The sequence below is a fragment of the Lasioglossum baleicum genome, chromosome 10 (assembly GCF_051020765.1).
Source record: "Lasioglossum baleicum chromosome 10, iyLasBale1, whole genome shotgun sequence".
NCBI lineage: Eukaryota > Metazoa > Arthropoda > Insecta > Hymenoptera > Halictidae > Lasioglossum > Lasioglossum baleicum.
The window spans coordinates 15,670,808-15,691,146 of NC_134938.1; the positions used below are offsets into that span (position 1 = coordinate 15,670,808).

General features: G+C 40.7%; 2 protein-coding genes and 1 long non-coding RNA gene across 8 annotated transcripts in view; 1 reads left to right on the forward strand and 2 right to left on the reverse strand.

Moving 5' to 3' along the window:
- Window positions 1–20,339, reverse strand: part of LOC143213078 (uncharacterized) — an 832,749-nt gene that overhangs the window by 571,564 nt on the left and 240,846 nt on the right. The gene's annotated exons all lie outside the window — the stretch shown is intronic.
- Window positions 1–20,339, reverse strand: part of LOC143213088 (uncharacterized) — a 150,110-nt gene that overhangs the window by 63,962 nt on the left and 65,809 nt on the right. The gene's annotated exons all lie outside the window — the stretch shown is intronic.
- On the forward strand, window positions 2,746–7,434 carry LOC143213085 (uncharacterized). Its single transcript, XM_076432612.1, has 2 exons — window positions 2,746–4,042; window positions 6,254–7,434. Exons 1-2 carry the CDS (start codon window positions 4,024–4,026, stop codon window positions 6,766–6,768), a joined length of 534 nt encoding a protein of 177 aa, XP_076288727.1. The 5' UTR covers window positions 2,746–4,023; the 3' UTR covers window positions 6,769–7,434.

Here is a 20,339-nt window from a genome sequence, read left to right on the forward strand (position 1 = left end):
CTTTGTATGGCCTTCTTAATATTGGTATCAAGTTGTACGCCATAATTGGTTTACCCAATTTCACATAAACAGGACACGAAACTGTCCAATAATATCTACGAAAATATTGGATAATGAATATGGAATAGGAATATGGATAATGAATATGGAATATGAATATGGAATATGAATATGAAATATGAATATGAAAATACGGAATATATATATATAATATCTATGAAAATATTGGATCTGTTCAATAATACCTATGAAAATATTGGATCTGTTCAAAAATATCTAGGAAAATATTGGATCTGTTCAATAATTATGTATCTATGAAAATATTGGATCTGTTCAATAATAACTTATTCAAAAAGATGAATAAACATTTATTAGAAAATTGTAGATGATAATGGAAGCAGAGATTCAAGAAGTCGTGGACTTTTCGAAGAAAAGTCCTTATATTATAAGTTCCGATGGGAAAGGATAAAGAAAAAGTTACGAAAGCATTAATTTTCGTTCGAATAGAACTTGTAAAATATAAAAACTTTTCAGATTCTAAAATATCTGCTTCGCGTAAGAACACTTTTTAAAAAGTTCCTAAGAATAACGTTCCTTTCTATAAAACTTCCACAAGAGCATATACCTTCTTGAATGAAACGTAGAAGTCCGAACAGAATTTTTTCGAAACAAGAGATAACTGTTTAATTCGATCTCTGTTTTTATTTTTACCTGCGGGAAACATTCCAGATTTAAACAATTTAGTTGATAAATCAAAAATTCCGGCAAATCAGGACAACGAGTAAATTCAATTAATTGTTATTCGCGAGTGAAGCCAATCAAATAAATAAATTTTAACTCGAAAAATGTAATACAAATAAATTGTAGCTTTTATCTACGAATAATGAATAATAATTTAGTATTGTTAATACTAAATATCTAATCGAATAATTTGTCAATACAAATAACGGCTTAAATTGTATTTGTAAATAACAATCAACTTTATTATTTTAAATAATTCATTTAGAGACTTGCTCAAATAACAAATAATTATTTTTGCTTTTTATCTAAATTATATCCAAATAACAAATAACTTCAATAAAGAAATAAATAAATAAATCAATAACTCAAATAAGAAATGATGAATTCCCAATTGTATTTGTAAATAACAATTAACTTTATTATTTTAAATAATTCATTTAGAGACTTGCTCAAATAACAAATAATTATTTTTGCTTTCTATTTAAATAATATCCAAATAACACACAACTTCAATAAAGAAATAAATAAATAAATCAATAACTCAAATAAGAAATGATGAATTCTAAATTGTATTTGTAAATAACAATTAACTTTATTATGTTAAATAATTCATTTTTAGACTTGCTCAAATAACAAATAATTATTTTTGCTTTTTATCTAGATAATATCCAAATAACAAATAACTTCAATAAATAAATAAATAAATAAATTAATTAATTAATAACTCAAATAAGAAATGATGAATGCCAAATAACGAATAAGATCTCTCCCAAACGAACACCGAATAATTAATTTATTCCTTTCTCCGATTCAAATAAAACTATTTTCGAATAATGCTCGACGCTGCGTTCGAAATCAGGCGATACATTTCAATCGGGAGAAGCACGAGCGCTCATATCGCCGGAAATTAAAGGCGATGTTTGCCGACGGAGAAACACGCTCGAAGCTTACAAGAGTGCATCGAGAGTTGCGGAAGAATGCAGAGAGGGTGAGTGAGCCGAAGGAACCAGGCTCGCCTGTTCAAGGATGGAAATTGAAATTCTCAGGTTCCACTTCGACTTCCTCGGTCGTTCTGCCGCTTCTGTTTGCGTCGCGTTGTCCTGCTTCCACTGTTATGCCGTCGTATATGCCACGCATATTTCGAACGGAATGGTGTCCTGCGAAATAACAGGGAAGGAGAGAGGGAAAAGGGGAAAAGGCGGCGCAATCGATGCGAGCGCCCAGAAAAGGGCAAAGGAAAATGCACGGAGCCAGTTTCGATACTTGGAATACGAATCGGCCCTGTTGCGCTCTAGGTTACACCTTACACCCTTATAGGGAAAATGGGTCTATCGATTCTACACTCCGGGACAAAAAGATCATAGCGCATCGTCTATTTTTCCTCATTTGGTACATTAAACAGAAGAAAATGAATGTTATTGTATCGTAGGTCTCGTACCACTTCAGAATTAATTTAGCACAATGAGATATCATCAAAAGTATTATGCTCGATTTTTTTCAGATTTTTGCGAGTGGTGCAACAATGTTGAAAAAAAGTAAAAACCACTTTTTTCGGCGTTTGTACTAAGTTACATTTATTTCTTCTAGTAAGAAAAAAAGCGGTTTTTATATTTCTCAACATTGTTGCACCACACGAAAATTTTCAAAAAATGCTAAAATATAAGATAAGACAGAATTTAGTACGATTTTAATTCATTTCACAGATGTAAAAAGGCTACTCTGCCACGGAAAATAAGATTCCATTTACTTCCTCCTTCTTAAAATTCGTCTAGAAAAATTGAAAATTGCATGAAAATTGCATGAAAATCCGCAGTCTACTAATCAATTACTGAACATTTAAGTACTTCGTAAGGTATTACATCAATTTTATATCCACCAAATTTAAAATCTCATAAAAAATGGAAATATAGCTACGAGTGCAAATGATGTAAAATATTGTAGAGGTTATGGCTCTGTGCCTTGCGCGAAGAACAGTTGTGCTCTCCGCCAATCAGAAGCGATCACGAAAGTCACCGCGCGAAAGTAGTGTAGCGGCAACTTCCTACATATGCCACAAGAGGGACAGGAGTCGAAAGACCTTTCCCGCAAGTACTCGGTTCCTCAATGATTTGTATATATACAGTCCTCAACCGCCTTCCGACATCCCAACCGTCTAAGGCAGGGCCCGCTAGATAGCCTTACTGATGAGTCCTCTAGCGGGCCTAGGACGAAACGCTCTCCTTCCTTTTTCCTCCTCTCTCTCATATTTAGATCCTCCACATTGGTGACCCCGACGCAGAACAGAAACGCAAGACGGAGACCGACCGGAGGAAAAACGGACGACAACAACCAGGAGCCCAACAACAACATCAAGGAGGATGGAGATTCTACTGCAAACCGGCCGAGAATACGTAATCCCTCTCCTAGTGTGGCGACCCGTCGATCTGTCGCAGACGACCGACGTCAGCAGATCACGACGGACTCACGGAGGATCAGCGACCGAATCCACGTCCTCTTCGAGCGGCCATGCTAGGACAGCAGCATCTACGGCTCGATAGGCACGAGCGCGACTCACTAGCTCGCCATGATGAGTATTTACAGTTCGAGCTAAAAAAACGCGCGCTTCTCAAAAAAAACTCGACACGCATCAATCGAGTGGGCAACGACCTGCAAGCAATCCCATCGTCCTCCTCGGATTCTGACAAAGGGAACTCGTCAAGATTATCGTTATACACTGGCAGGGGGGTAATGTAGCGGCAACTTCCTACATATGCCACAAGAGGGACAGGAGTCGAAAGACCTTTCCCGCAAGTACTCGGTTCCTCAATGATTTGTATATATACAGTCCTCAACCGCCTTCCGACATCCCAACCGTCTAAGGCAGGGCCCGCTAGATAGCCTTACTGATGAGTCCTCTAGCGGGCCTAGGACGAAACGCTCTCCTTCCTTTTTCCTCCTCTCTCTCATATTTAGATCCCCCACAGTAGCAATTCACGCCATCGCTGCATGTGATTGGGCCGCAAGGTGATCGATTTTCTGGAAGACGTAGGCAAAATTCAAGAAAATGAACTAAAATGAACTTTCAAATCAAGGGTCTTGTATACTCGGGTTGGCTGCACTGTGAGTTAGACTATTGTATGGCGGGAGAGGGCCTGTCGCCTGTCCCTTCTACCTGACTGGTAAATTCAGTCTGAAAGTGACCTTCGTTGAGGTAGCAGCTGTGTAACGTAAACTGTTGAGTGAGAAAAGTTTACAGCAGTGAACACTTTGTATTATAAATTGTACCGAATTTTATTTTACAATATGGACGTTGACGCTGAAGGTAAATTAATCATATTTATGCATGAACAATGGTGAATTACTATTAATTTTGGAAAGCTAGGTTATGATTTTGACGATTTTAGGCACGGGCCTTGTATGTACATGCACGTAGTGATGAGATATGGGACAGCAGTGGAAAAAGCAGTAACGTATCGATGTATATTGCGGGGAAAGTAGTGGGGCATTATTATTGGCGGGAAAGTACTGGGAGAGTCTAGCACGAGACGAGCATGCTACGAATTTCTGGTAAATTATTATTAATATTTGACTGGCATACACGTGGTATACGTTCATTTTTCAAAATCAAATTATAACAAATTTTTCAAAATTATACGGGCTGATCAAAGTACATACACCATTTTAGCGAACTTTTTATATGGGAAAAAGACGTCCCATATATCATTACTAGACTGCGGATCTTTATGCAAAATAAAAAATATATGCATCGATTCCAAGACATAGAAGCTAAATACAAATTTCTTTCTTCTTTTAATTATTTTATTAAACTGGAATTAACATGTTGATGTTCTTAAATTTTTTTAGATATATCTACTTTAAATTGTACACAACAATTTTTCTTATTAATGCATAAAATCCGCAGTCTAGTCATCGCTGATTGTACACACCATTAGTTTACATTATAACCTACAAAGAATCAACAGAAGTTGCCCCGAAGTGTCACTGTAATTCTGTTGGCAATTTTTGTAACACTGGGTATATGCATAAGTTTCTTTGTCTGCTAGTTTCTTTGTCATGTCAGCCTCGAGGTTTTCTGTATATGTATCGCATAGACATATAGAGATAGACTGCGCGGCCTGAACGAAGCGCTGAAGTCCACAATGGCGGCGTGCGAGAGAGAGAGAGCATTAGCCGGGGTCCATAGCGCTCTCTTTCTAATTGATGTGTCGACACATCATATAGAAAGAGAGCGCTATGGACCCCGGCTAATGCCCTCTCTCTCACTCTTTGTACCGCGCGCCGCCATTGTGGGCTTCAACTCGCCCATAAGACGGCGCAGTCTATCTCTATATGTCTATGATGTATCGGTCTTTCTCCCTGATCTCTTTTGTTTTCCGACTCTATTTCTCAGGGGCGGATCTAGGCGGGCTGCAGCCAAGGGCCCCTGTCAAATTGACGAAAATAAAAACAACTTAACACTTTACCTACCGGAAGGCTATTAATAGGACTTTCAATAATCGTGCTGTATCAAAAGAAAGCATAGAAATTTTCTTTTACATTGCAATCTTAAGGATGTTCTGGAGGTACAATGGGAGACAAAAGTACAAGAAATTTGAAATCCATCAATACATGGCAATGAAAGCCATTTATGAGTATATTTGGAATACTGTACCCTCTGTAGCTATATTCAGTGGTCTACACTTGTCGCGTTTCCATGCTAGTGAGAGACAACACGATAAATTTGACGTCTTGTAATAGTTTATAATTTTTTTTGCTCTGCAACTGTTTAGTGAATCCTAATAAATTTTGAACATAATTAATTACATAATTTTTACTACAGATAAAAAAAACTGAAGTTTCTAGTTGCGTTTTTTCAAGGTTTAAATAGGGTTTGAAGTGGAATTTCATGAATTCTCCATAAGATGTGTTAAAATGTGCGAACTTTAAGTTGCTATAATTCTTAAACGATGGAGTGAATCGAACCCAAACTTTGGTAATTACATTAATTTAGTAAGAATTATATCTTGTCAAATTTTCCAAAATTTTGTTGCGTCTTTATATACCTCCAGAACATCCTTAAATGAAACCATTAGATAACGTTATTGAGGGTGACTTGTTAATTCTCAAAGAAAATTGCTGTTGCTATTAAAGGTTCCATTAAAAAGTGTTTAGCCATGTATCGTAGATTTTTCAAAATTATGTAATAATCACCGGTCGGTAATCTGTTAAATTGAAAATTTAAGAAACATTGAATTATACAAAAATGTTTGGTACTCGAGTTAATTTGGGTAAGGCCCAGTATTAGAGACAGAAGGCGAGTGAATAGCAGCGGTGGAGCGTTAATTTTGGGGCCCTGGGCTGACACTGGGGACCTACCCGAAGTAACTCGAGTAACAACAATTTTTGTATAATTTTCTATAACTTCCGCATTGTTATTTCTGTCCCCCTTCTACTCTAAAGTTGTAAGTTCTAAACTTTAAACATTGAACAATTATGCTCAGCAGTATACATTATACACGCTTCTTTGTTTCAGTCCCCGACAGCGTCGAACTCGTGCAAATGTCCAGGAAGGAGTTGTTCCTTTCAATAAGGAGTGATCTACACAACCAGATCAACGATATACTCCAACGTATCGAGGATCTATTAGCCAAGAAATTTCGAAGCTGTTACAGATTACCGAAACAGGACAAAGAAAGGCTTCGCAGATTGATTTACCAATTCAGAGGCAAGTGGTCGAAAGCCCACAGATCCCAACCCACATTTCTTAAATCTTTCCACAACTGGCTGGAAGCGCCACTTGTGTTCGAGAAAACATCGATTCCAGAAAAAGAGGACGATGTGTTATGGACCCCTCCTAGTGCAGCATCAGGCTCGACGAAGAAGAAACGTGGGCACAAAGAAAAAACTTTATCTGGTGAAGAAGCTCTGACTGTCATGACGAAATTAAAATTATCAAGGCCCCAGTACGAGGGATTACGAGCTGTCAGCTACGAGCACAACTGTCAGCTATTTCCGCCATATGCAGCTGTGCTGGAGGCGCAAAAGTGAGATGTCAACGGCCGGCCCTGGCGGAAGCTTGTGGGAATAGCGTGGGAGAAGGGGATTGTAGAGTAGAGAGAGGACTCTGGTCCCACCCATAGTAGAGCGAGGGGGATTCTGGTCCCACCTATAGTAGACTGTGGGGGGAGAACTCTGGTCCCATCCAGTAAAGAGTGGGAGGAAGACTCTGGTCCCATTCATAGTAGAGTGAGGGGGATTCTGGTCCCACCTATAATATACTGTGGGGGGTTCTGGTCCCACCTATAATATACTGTGGGGGGTTCTGGTCCAACCTATAGTAGACTGTGGGGGGAGGACTCTGGTCCCATCCAGTAAAGAGTGGGACGAAGACTCTGGTCCCATTCATAGTAGAGTGAGGGGGACTCTGGGTCCCACCTATAGTAGACTGTGGGGGATTCTGGTCCCACCGATAGTAGAGTGGGGACACAGCTCTTATATTAATCTTAAATATTAATATGGCGATTCTGAGCGACACACCAGAGTCCTCCCTCCACTCTACCTTCCCCTTCTACGACACTGGACCCCACGCATCCTCATCTGCCCGGTCACATAACGCGTTTCCCCTTAATGCGTGCGCCCTCCTCTCATCTGACGACTCTGAAGCAGGGTTGCCATATTCTACTCTCGCCAGGCCCCTTACGCTTCCGCTCCTCGCCCAGCTTGTCTGCTGAGTCCGCCCCACTCTTCTCACTAACACTGACGCGTACCGCTAACTTAGTTTACTCCACGTGGTACGCGTCAATGTTAGTGGGAAGAGTGGGGCGGACTCAGCAGACAAGCTGGGCGAGGGGCGGAAGGGTAAGGGACCTGGCGAGACTCGCATATGGCAACCCTGCTCTGGAGTCTACTATACAGCGGCGATTGAAGAATAAGAGACTCATCGGCCCCCTATCACTACCGAACACCCAAACGACACTCACATATCGGAATAAAGCAATGTCACTCGATTGGTAAAATTAATCATCCCAGATAAACATTAAAATTGAAGCGTATTGATTTTGCGCCAGGAACGTTTGCAATGGATATCGACGGGAGCCACGTTTGTGTGTTGGAATGCACAAGGTGGCTCGACGTATCATAAGGTAATCGATAAAGGCAATAATGGGCGTCTGTTACCGAAGATTATGGTAAACCTCTTTGAATGATGTACACCTATGCGCGCGGTTTACAGAGATTGATGAAGATGTAAATTGGTGGACGTGTCCGCAGGTTTATTCGGGATGTCCTCGGAGTAAGAAGATTATACGATAGACTGCTCCAGCCACTTGTGGAGAAACCTAATTCGTAGACGTAAAGTTGAGTCACATTTTCGTTCAAGAATTATTCGGTAGTACTGTGTCAAATGACTTCATCGATTCTTCAAGTAAACATTGTTAGAAATGATACTGTTGCGAACCTTTAATAGCGTATAAGTAGATTAAGTTTGATAACATTGTATAACCAAAGTGTTTCTAAGATAAAGTATTTGTTTTTTTTTTATAAGAATATGTCTGTTTTCATCTACCTTTGAGTTTGACGTTGATTAAAGTTGATTAGTAAATAATTATCATGGACTGCGAATTTTATGCAGTTTTAACAAAAATGAGTGGATCAAATGCAGTCAAACCAGTAATTTCGAAACGTTGTTGTATTAGTGTTAACACCAACACCAGTAATTTGAATTATTAAAATTTATCAAAAAAGAATGATTAAAAACAAACTAAATATGCATGCAACTCTTTCAGCTTTTTCTGTGTACAAAACTCTCCAATGCACCTATTATAAGTACTTATCGTTTACACTCTTACACAACCGGTAAGGGTTCATCCATCTTGCATGAATATTGAGAAACCATTAGCGCCGCGGTAGCTGACCAATCAGACGGCATGGCTTACAGCCTTCGATCGCTTAATTTGCATTGTAATAACTAGACCGCGAATTTTATGCATTTATGACAAAAATAAAAACGTACAATTTAAAGCAGTGCACATATTAAAAAGATTTAGGAACATCGGTGTATTAGTTTCAGCTTAATAACATGATTAAAACAAGAAAGAATTTTTTATTTGGTTCCTTTGGATTGTAATCGATGCAGACAATTTTTATTTTGCCTTTATTTTATTTTAACCTTCGGCTATCCGTACTAGGCAGAGTTGGGCATTAATCGATTAAAAATTTAACCAAGATTGATTGATTAATGTGAACGGTTAAAAAAATCGACGATTGATTCAATTGATTGATGAAGTAAATCGTCAAATGTTGATTAAAACAAGAAATCATCGAAAGCTGAAATTAATCGCCACACGGTCTATCAAAAATACAGGGTGTCTCAAAATTCCCTCAACATCCGGAAATGGGAGGTTCCTGGGATCATTTGAAGCAAGACTTTCCTTTGCAAAAATGGCGTCCGCGGCTTTGTTAAGGAGTTATTAACGAAAAAGACAAGGACCAATCAGAGCGCGACCTAGACGCGTGTTGGCACAGTCGTGTTTTTCGTCTGCTCTATCGCGTGGTATAGTTCGATTTTCCGCTGGATCCTTATTTTTTGAGATAAATTGAAAAATATCCTCAAAAATTGGTGCAAAAGTGGTGTCTCTCCGCCTTTAATCATTGTCTAAACATGTTTAAACAATCATAATGTATTAATATTGGATATCACTGTATTCGGGAAAGTCTACAGAATCTTCTGCTGCAAACAACAATTCAATATCTCTTATAATAACATCACAATATTTGTTTAAAGTTGAAAAATATGTTTTTTTTTTCAAAGCGATGTTCCTCAAAAACGGCGCGTATATGAGAAAAATTAAAAACAGATTCGGAATCAGCGCAAAAAACTCTATGAGAAGGACCCAACAGTAATTAGCGAACATAAAAAAAGTTGAAATTTGTTGGACAGTGTCATTAATCAATCAAATTGAGACGACTACAATTGAAAAGAATGTAATCGTGAACCGCAATCAACGACTAAAGTAGAAGTTTAATTATTAATTGCGATTAACGATTGAAGTAGAAATGTATTCGTCAATCGTTGCTTAAACTTTTACCCAACTCTGTCTAGTAATAACCTTCGGCTATGCGTGCCAGGCTGACAAATTGCCCGTTGTTCCCGCGTCGATCGTGCCCGGGCAATACGGGCAAAGAAGGAAAAAAAAATGAATTTTCGGCGGGCTAGCATATGGGCCCATATGTTTCTGTAACAAGTCTGACACTTCCTATGCGGAAGCGTAAAAAGTGGCCAGTGCCGCCACGTGTTCCCGTGTGGCGTAACCTTTTTATGCCCCATCGCATCGCCCTGAATCATGCACGCCAGTATGCGTGAGCAGTACACGCGCGCGCGCAGCGAATTTACGCAGCGGGTACCGTGATGCGTGAAGACGAGTTCACGCGCCCTAGCTCGTGTCACGAGCCTGCAGTTTTTGCGACCGTGAATCTGCCACCGGTTACAAGATATCGCCTTTCGCTCGACTGAACCCGGCGCGGCGCGCCGCACAGTGGGTAAATTTCACCTAACTCGATTCAAAATCAAAGAGCTTTCGACAGAAATGAGGTAGAGCGATGAATTTTTTTTTTAAATTAAAGCTGAAACTTTGTAGAATATGGTACGAACGGTTTTTAACCATGAGACAATTCGTTAAACTTGTAGAATTTCAAGAAAATGTGGTTTCTCCATTACCACGGGCGGAAAAAATTTTTCTTTAACATGCTATACATCATTTCCCGTAGATTTTGTCACGCTGATTTCAAATCTAGTCATATTCTACAAAGTTTCAGCTTTAATTTAAAAAAAAATTCATCGCTCTACCTCATTTCTATCAAAAGTTCTTTGATTTTGAATCGAGTTAGGTATTTACCCACTGTGCGGCGCGGCGCTCAGTCAGCCGCCCCGCGTTTTCTGACGTTGTATGAAAGTTCCTGTCGATGTCCGAGCGCACGCGTCGTCTGGCCAGGCTCACTGGTGCAGACACTTTTGATTTTGCATAAATAATACAATTGAAAAATATAATTAGCTGTATGAAATTTTTCATTAAGTTTCTTGGGTAAACTTTACTTTACCGGACTCAAAATTTGTGCCTTTCTCCTGTAAATTATAATGTACTTGGTATGTAATCCAGTAGATTTGTACCCCGGGATCTGTAGATCGAAGTTTCGATCCTGTAGGATCAATGGTTCAGGAGTTATGCTTGCTTAAAGTTGAGCAATCCGCAGTGTTTTACCTGTCAAAAACTCTGCAAATCGTTCAACTTTAAGCAAGCATAACTCGTGAACCATTGATTCCACAGCATCGAAACTTCACGCATCCAAATATACGACCAAATACATCATAATTTATAGGAGAAAGGCACAAATTTTGAGTCCGGTAGAGTAGAGAGTTTTCTTGTAGCTTCTATTTCCAACTTGAGTTTGAGGGCCCCGCAATTTTTACCGCTTGGGGCCTCCACTTGACTTGAGCCGCCACTGACTTTAGACCGACTGCACAATATAAAGAATAAAAATTTGTATTTTTAAATCAAAATGGTGATTCTGTGCATTCACAGTGAACTGATTCTTCATTGCTATCGTGACAGACAAGTTAGACTGTTAATGCAAAAGCGACGAAACGTTGATACAATGTTCTTCTCCATTTTCAGCCGGTTCGATCTATCAAGAAAAGTGATTCGATCGTTGCTAATGGTCCTCTTGGAGAAGGAATCCTCCACGTGTGCAAATAACCGTGCTCGGTCGCGAATAATACGAAAAGCTCGGTGAATGAGGATGACATGACGACTATACGGGGTTGATAAAGTGGATAGAGTGTCATCCCCCTTTCGAGCGGCGCGGATTCATCCATCAAATCCATGCCCGGTAAACAACATTCTGCCGACAGTCCAGAAGCGTTCGGCTGTAGATAGTGCGACCGGCGTGTAGAGGCTCCTCCTACACGCAGATCTGTCTACATAATTCATGAATCTCTTCAGAACCACCCCCAACAGACACTCGTTGGTGGGTCACGTAGCTTTGGGAGAGCGGAACCTACGGCAGGTATCCGATTTTGATGATTATCAGGGCACGCCCGTAAAAGAATTCGCTTACAATCAGAAAAGAATCATCTTCTTCAACATCGCGTTTGATGAGATTGAAAACATGATGTATTGCCAGTTGGCACCATCAAACTCTCATATATAAATTCAACAGAACAAGTTTTCCAGATGAACTTGAATGGGGACTCATAGATATTCAAGAAAGTAAAGTAATCTCGGTATTTTAAAGTGAAATAAAACCCAATTTTTTTGTCCAAGCAATGAACTTTCACTAATGATGATGACCTAAAATCGGACTTTGATCAGTTTCTCGCCGATAAGGACCAGAAGTTTTATGAGCGCAGAATTGTGAAGCTACCAGAAAGATGGCAAGAGATCATCGAACAAAAAAATTAAAATTAGAATTAACCTTTAACTACCCGCGCCGTGAATTTTCACGTAACTATCCGCGCGGTGTATTCAGTACACCACATGTATCACTGTGTGACCGAGTACTGTGCGGAGCACGAGGGAAAACTAGCGGGCAGAGAAGGAGTTAAGAAGATTGCCTTTGCGTTCCTCTTGCCCCGTTCCCCTCCCGCTAGTTTTCTCTCGTGCTCTGAACAGTATATATATTATTGTATTGGTGTACTTTTTACACCAGCGCGGGTAGTTAAAGGTTAAAATTAGCAAGAAAACAAATTAAAATTAGCAATATAAGGTAATTATTTACGGTACTATATAATTAGACATCAATTGATCCAGAATTATATCTTGGACCACCCTGTGGATATATGCAATAAAATAGTTTAGGCAACTTCAATGTCGTTTTCTAAGAGAACGGTTGACTCAAGACCCACGTTTCCTCCGAGACTTTTGTTCCTCGCGACGAGCACTGTGCGACGCCATTAAGAAAAATATTTGACCTTGAGAAAATGGGTCAACGTCAAACCAAGTTTTTTAACAGATCTCCACCGATCCAGAGCTACAGAATCCCGATATTGTAGTCGCGATATGATTTCGTGATACCCTGTATGCAGAATCCATGTTGTGCGGACAATTTCCACGGCCTTTTCTTCCATGGGTTTTTAGGTTACGCTTTGTTTCGCGTTTCCGTGCGAGCGACGCTTGCCAGAAGGCGTCCGAATAAGACGTGACGATCGAAGACATCGGGCGCACAAATATACCCGAGGTAGGTTTTAATATTCGGCCGGAGAGTATTTTTCAGCGGGTCCCGATTGCCTCGTCGGGGTGGCGGGTTCTCCCCCCGAATTCTGGAGTAGGACACGAACATAATCCCAGGGGAAACGACGCTATTCATCCCGACGCCTCCTCCCAGCGTGCGGTTCTCTTTCGTGTGACTCTGGTAAGGACTCGAGAGCGGGCCTCTTTCTCTTTTTTTTTCTCCCCTCTTCATCCTTCTCCGTTGCAGCCACGGGATTCATGCCCGAAGTGTTCCGCGGATGCTTTAACGAGCGGGAAAGAAAGGGAGGAGAGCTGCGCAACCACGAGAGCTATCGAAAATGCACAGTTGCCAGTGTAATTAAGACGGCGCGGTGCGGTTCGATTGGCTCTGATTACTCACGAAATTCTCTGATTACGGCGACTTCGGTGACGGTAAGTCGATAGATCGTAATAGAAGCCACTGCGCTCTCAATGGGATTGTGGATCAGCCTATTTTACTATATTCTAGTGGTTTTTGGTATATTACAGTACAGTAAATCCTCTATAGTCGCAAAAAGGCCGTACACGATAAACGCAAAGAAAATATCCCCTTCACTGTAGTAATCTGATCTCGGCTCGGGTATGTCGGTGCGAACCACAGTCGCCGGCACAGTTCAAAGGCCCGTGCGTCCTCACAATGTAACACCAATATTTAACCTTCTTTATTATTGCTTATTTTTTTATGCGACTTTCAGTAACTTGTTTCTGGCATTTTTCGGATTAAAATAAGACCAAACACGATATAATTTCAATTGTTAGTGGTTTAATTGACGATGAACGTTTCGGGCGCAAGGAAGGACAGCGTTTGGGGAAGAAAGAGACGCGGAGAGTCACAGTCGCGCGGTCTTTGAAGCTGAAAAAAATAGTGTCCGTCTACGAACTCTGCAAACGAACCTCCCCGAGGCTTTTGCGATTATAGAGGTTTTACTGCACTATTGAAAAAATTGAAATTTACTTTCACTTGCCCTCCACTCGAGGAGTTTTGATGGGGAATAACGAACTACATCGAGTGGTGTGTTGGTACAGTACCATCCTGTAAGATCAGCAATGGTTTCTTTGTGCAATTGCGATACCGAAAGCTGATTGCTTCGAGTCCACGAATGATTTTCGTTTTGCAATACCATCGATTCTTTTTCCGGTCTTTCGGGGTCTTCCACTTCACAGGCAATCTTATACTTCGGACCGTGCACGATATCTTCTAATTATAGTTATCATCCACTGTACCTTCCTCGATGGATAATGTCGAAGCAATTTCACGAGATGGGTTGCCTTCCGCCGACAATTTTATCGCAGCTTTACGTACAGCTCGACGAGCATTTTTAGAATCATGTTTTCGTTCCAAAATAAATATTGACTGACATTCTACGAACATGCCGTGGACGGACTCTAGATTAACAATCTTGTAAGTGTCTAAATACAATATGTATCACTTAGAGTAATTGTTCCATTAGCCGGTCGTTTAATACCAGTAGTCTTATGCGTTCTTCTTATTGATATTTTGTATTAATAATGGCTTTACCGGACTCAAAATATGTTGAATTTGTCGAATTATGACGTATTTGGTATGTAATCCAGTAGACTTTTATCCGGCGCGGATGCAGATCGAGGTTTCGAACCTCTAGGATCAATAGTTGAGGAGTTATGGTCGATTAAAGTTGAGCAATCTGCAGTGTTTTTGACAGGCCCTTACCTGTCAAAAATGCTCAACTTTAAGCAAGCATAACTCCTGAACCATTGATCCTAGAGGATCGAAACTTCGATCTCCAGGTTCTCCGGGTACAAATCTACTGGATTACATATCAAATACATCATAATTCGTCGGAGAAAGGTACCAATTCCGTGTCCGGTAAAGTAAAGTTTACCCGTAATAATTACCTTCACGTGAAACGATGAGACAATGATGAAATTACCTTGATGTTGTGGTATTTTTGGGGGAGACGATTGTTCGCCAGTCAATATGTTTATGCTAAAGGCAACAGATTATCGGTAAACAAATGAAAACGTTTACCGATAATATCTGTCCACTCGTTCGTAATAATTTGATCGCCCACTTCGCGTACGAAACCTGATATGGACTGATAACAAAAAACTGTCGATATCACACGAAGAGAAAAATCAAGGGAAAACACGGAAACAAGCTTCCATTGAAACGAGCATAATAGACTGAACTTCGGGATTCAATTGTTGAAGTACGCGTCGTGAGCCGCATACTCCCCTATCCTCTCCATCGATCGATCCCGTGAAAGGGAGAATAAAATACACAACGAAGTAACGAAAATTTGAATGTAGGCGCCCCGGCGCTGATTTCCGGAAATAGCTCGAGGCAACCGGTAGCCGGAAGGCTTCCTCAAGTACTCTATCGCGCGTTTCCCCGGTGCATTTTCATTCCTTCGCCATTACCCGGCGCTTACTATTCGTTTTCGACCCAATTATTACTCCGTTCACCTCCCTCGTACGTTCCGCCGATGATAACTTCCTCTCGAAGTGAGATTAGAGTGTCTCCTCGATTATCCGCAAATGAATCTGCATCGGAGTGGAGATAACGCCGCCGCTCGTCCCAACGGCTCACCGCGATTGGCTTCCGAGCCCTCCGATTGCAACAACATAAGCGGGTAGACTCCTTTTTCCAGGATTGCAAGGGGCAGGATTCGCCTTCTCATTTCTCGATAATACAAACACGTGGTTTTTTAGCAATCAAACACGCTAGATGAAAGATCGATCTAGGGCGCTATCTCCCTCAAAAGTCCTATTTTTTACCACGCTTCAATAGCTTGCCGGGTTGTCGTTGTTGTTCTATGCGTCAAATTTTTTCAGTAATCAAACACGCTAGATGAAAGATCGATCTAGAGCGCTATCTCCCTCAAAAGTCCTATTTTTACCACGCTTATATTTTCTTGCCGAGTTGTTGTTATTGTTGTTGTATGCATCAAATCTTGTAATTGAATTTTAAACCACTTTCCGATGAGCTAGAGACTTGAAACTTTAAACGTAGCTCAGAACTGGATGACAATGAAATATTAAAAAACAAAGTCACACCTTGTCGCGCGACACTCGGTAGCACGTGATCGCGTTCAGCGATCCCCACTCCGCGCGCCAGCGCTCCCTACTTCACTACGCGTTCCCACGCCGACTCGTCCCCACTCCACTGAATGATGCAAATCCCCACTCCGCCGAATAATGCAAATTACGCCTCGTAAACGAAAACGTAGGAGTTTTGAGGGAGACGACGCCCTGGATCGATCTTTTATCTAGCGTTTTCGACTACCGAAAAACCCCGTGTTCGTATTACATCGAGAAATGAGCAGGCGAATATCCCGCACCCTTGCAATCCTGGAAACAGTACCGCCATAAGGGTTGAAAGGGTAAGTGAATATGGAGAATATGGAAACATACCGGGGGTTGAACTTGAAACGAATTTCGTCGTTTGCAGCATTTGGGTTTATAGATTTTTTTACGAGGTATCGAAAGTTGGGGAAGAGAGGTTTTTCAAGGACATCGAAATAACAAAGGTTAATTGTTAACGGGGTGGGAAAATTTTCCTTAGAATGTGCCGCCTCGCTCAACTTAACCTTGGGGTGTTTCGCGTCACTTGGTCTTATCCCTGTTCGCCTTCCGTTTTATCTCTCTCTCTTTCACTACCACCCTTAACAACCCCCATCAACCGCATCCCTTTGAAATTCCCGTAGGAGAGATGACTCATCTTCACGATCGATTATCCCTGCGCCGAGAACCTTGTTACAGTAGTGCAGTCTAGATGTTATCCCGTGCCTTCGCGGCGGATACAGAGAGCAAATAGGGAAAGCACTTACAAAGCCATAAGCAGAGCTTGTGACAGCTTGGGAAAAATTATTTGCCTGCTTTTTCGAAGAGCGGAGTCTTCCGTGGTTGCATCATTTGTTTCCTTTCAGCAGGCGTTGGGTTGATGCGGAAATGATGGCGAATTTTTGAATGGCAACTCTCAAGTGCTACCGTTTGATTCACACTCGCATTTCATAATTTGCAGCCTAGTAGAATGTACCAGAATGTACCAGAATGTACCAGAATGTACCAGAATATACTAGAAATGTTCTAACATGTACTAGAGTGTACTAGAATGTACCAGAATGTACTAGAAATGTTCTAAAATGTACTAGAATGTTCTAAAATGTACTAGAATGTACTAGAATGTACCAGAATGTGCCAGAATGTACTAGAATGTACTATAATGTATTAGAATGTACTATCATGTATTAGAATGTACTAGAATGTACCAGAGAGAGAATATTCCAGAATATACTAGAATATTCTTAAATATACAGAATGTCTCAAAATTCCTTCAACATCTGGAAGAAGGTTCCTGAGATCATTTGAAACAACATTTTCCTTTGCAAACTGGCGTCCGCGGCTTCGTAAAGAAGTTATTAACGAAAAACACGCGCCTAGGTCGCGCACTGATTGGTCCGTGTTTTTCGTTAATAGCTCCTTAATGAAGCCGCGGACGCCATTTTTGCAAAGGAAAATGTTGCTTCGAATCATCTGAGGAACCTTCCATTTCTAGAACACTCTAGAAAATGAAGAACCAACACAATTAGATGAATTAAGCAATGAGTAACATTCAAAATGACGGATTCGTTTATTCGAATCTTTATTGCTCCTTAGCAATATAAGGAATAAGGTTTGTTAGAAAAATGATTTATATTGGTACAATTTGGTTTGGAAGCATTGGTACTTTACCATAAAAAGATATTGTATGAAAGTCGAAAATCTCATAGCAGTATTTAGAGGGTATCGCACAAGTTTTTCGTTTCGCGTGTGCTCCTGGAAGCCACGGGACGCACAAGCATGTTTTCAGTGAGCGATGAACCGCCGGATGTGACGTCAGACCTCGCGCGGAAAATCATGGAGAGCGTTTCCTCGATGCCGAGGCTCCTTGAGGGTTTGCCGAGCGAGGAGAGCCCGCACAAAAGCATAGAGAGAAGAGACGAGCGAAGGGACGAAAGTGAGATCGATACGAGAGAGTTTTGCGATTCCCGTCGTTTTCCTGAACCTCGTGCGATTCTCGTGCAGGACTAACAATTTGTTGCGCGTGGCTCTTCAGAATTTATTGTCAATTTATTGTCAATTTATTTACAATTTTTCAGGGAATTTTCTTCTCGTTCTACAGTTGGCTCGGAAGCTGATACGAAGACTTGTATCGACTAATTTATACAATCAACAATAAATTTCAATTAATACAGGATGTTCCAATTAAATCGATCCAGTCGAATATCTCCTGAACTGTTGATTACATTAAAAAATTTTATGTGTGGACGCGTAGAGGCCACGCGAAGGTCAACTTTGTTTTTTAAATGGAATCGTATATTTTTTCAATTTGTGGACTCGTCGAGATCCTATGAAGGTCAACTTCGTTTTTTATTTTTTAATGGAGTACCGTTTAACTTTTTTGTCTGGAAGATATTTCATTTTCATCTTATGAGAATTATTTTAAAAATGTCTGAACGACCCCAGTTTCTCAAATCTGATTCCAAAAATGTTTATATTGCCTAAAGATCCGTCTATTTAAAGATATTGACAAATATGTATTTTGATTGATAATATTTAATTAAGCACGTTTCGGAAATAGGTCTGACATTTGCCACAATCATTAATTAACCACATTGTTTCGTTACGGTTGGTAGCATTTTTGTACGAACCCCTCGCATACGATCGAAATAATGCCACAATGCATCCCGTATAATTTTGTTTCATATTTCTGGAACATTTTCTCTCTGCATTCACGGCGTTTCCCCTCGGCTCTGTATTCGTTTCGTCTGGCTGAAAGGTTTAATTAAATTAAAACAGCTTTGCCGAAACTTGGCCCATCCTACGTGGAACCGTACAGATTGCTCTAATATTCGAAACACGCTCCGTCGGAGGAAGAATCGAAAGATCCGACTCTTCGTTCGCCGCGCAAGAAGTATGTTGGAACGTTCCTATATGACCCGACGGGACCTCTATTTCTTCCATGCTAGAGGAGACGAGAGCCATTTTCCTCTTCGTATCCAAATCACAGGCGATCAAAGACAAGCAGGATATTGAACGTGTCTGCCGTCGAGACGGCTCGGCAACACCTAGAATATTACCAAAACTATCCAAATCCAATAGCCTATATAGAACGTCGTGACAGAATTGTCGGAGCAGTCATCGAACACCTGCATTCCGAATCCGATTAGATTCCCTCTATACAGGGTGTCCCAAAATTCGTGAAAATCCCGAAAGGGGGTGGTTCCTCAGACCATTTCAAGCGACATTTTCCTTTGCAAAAATGTTATCCGCGGCTTTGTTTAGGAGTTATTAACGAAAAACACGGACCAATCAGAGCGCGACCTAGACGCGAGTTGCCACAGTCGACCCGGCGCGCCAAGTGTCTATTGGCCGACTGTGACAACTCGCGTCTAGGTCGCGCTCTGATTGGTCCGTGTTTTTCGTTAATAACTCCTAAACAAAGCCGCGGATAAAATTTTTGCAAAGGAAAATGTCGCTTGAAGTGGTCTCAGGAATCACCCCCTTTCGGGATTTTCACGAATTTTGGGACACCCTGTATAGGCCAGGGAGTTCCAACTTATTCCCCTCCGAGAACTGCAAGGTCCCCACCATCGCACCTCTTTCCACTACTACGTACAGCCGTAGAGTTAGTGAGTTGGGTGGCAGTGGTGGGAAAGCTTCGCACTACTATTTATATAACAATGAAGTCTAAGAGTGGGGGAAGAATCTAAGCGGGGAAGGTGCCTCGAATAGCTCCGGAGCTACCAGTTGGAACTGCCTGATCTAGGCCTTACAGTGACGAAAGAAAGTTTAAATAGAGCAATGTGCAGGGTGTGAAGAAATGTTTGAAGAAATTGTGTAAACAACTGTTTGTCAGAAAATTGACTTTGACCTTGAATTTCAAGGTGAAATACTTTTGCCTATTGTGCATTTTATTCTACCTTTATTCCCATGATGTGCAGAATACGGTACACGAGATTAGAGTTGCCAGATCTTCTATATTTGATACGAGTCTTCTATATTTGAACTTGATCTCCTTTATCATATTTGAATAGCTATAATTTTCAAAAATCTTTCTCTAAATAAAAAAGTTTAAAATATGCTGTGTACCTCTTTTACTTGAACTCCTATATTTTGAACCTATCTCATATATACATAATTGCAGTTTTTTCACTACTTCTTCTATATTTGGATAAAACATTTCTGGCAACCACACACGAGATCGACAGGCTAGTATACTATGACCTTGACGCGACCTTCACAGTGAGTTAGGCTCGAGGTTTTGATATTGGTCAAGGTATTGATCTCTCGAATATTTTATTGTCCCCACCACTGGAGGGACCCCCCTTGGAA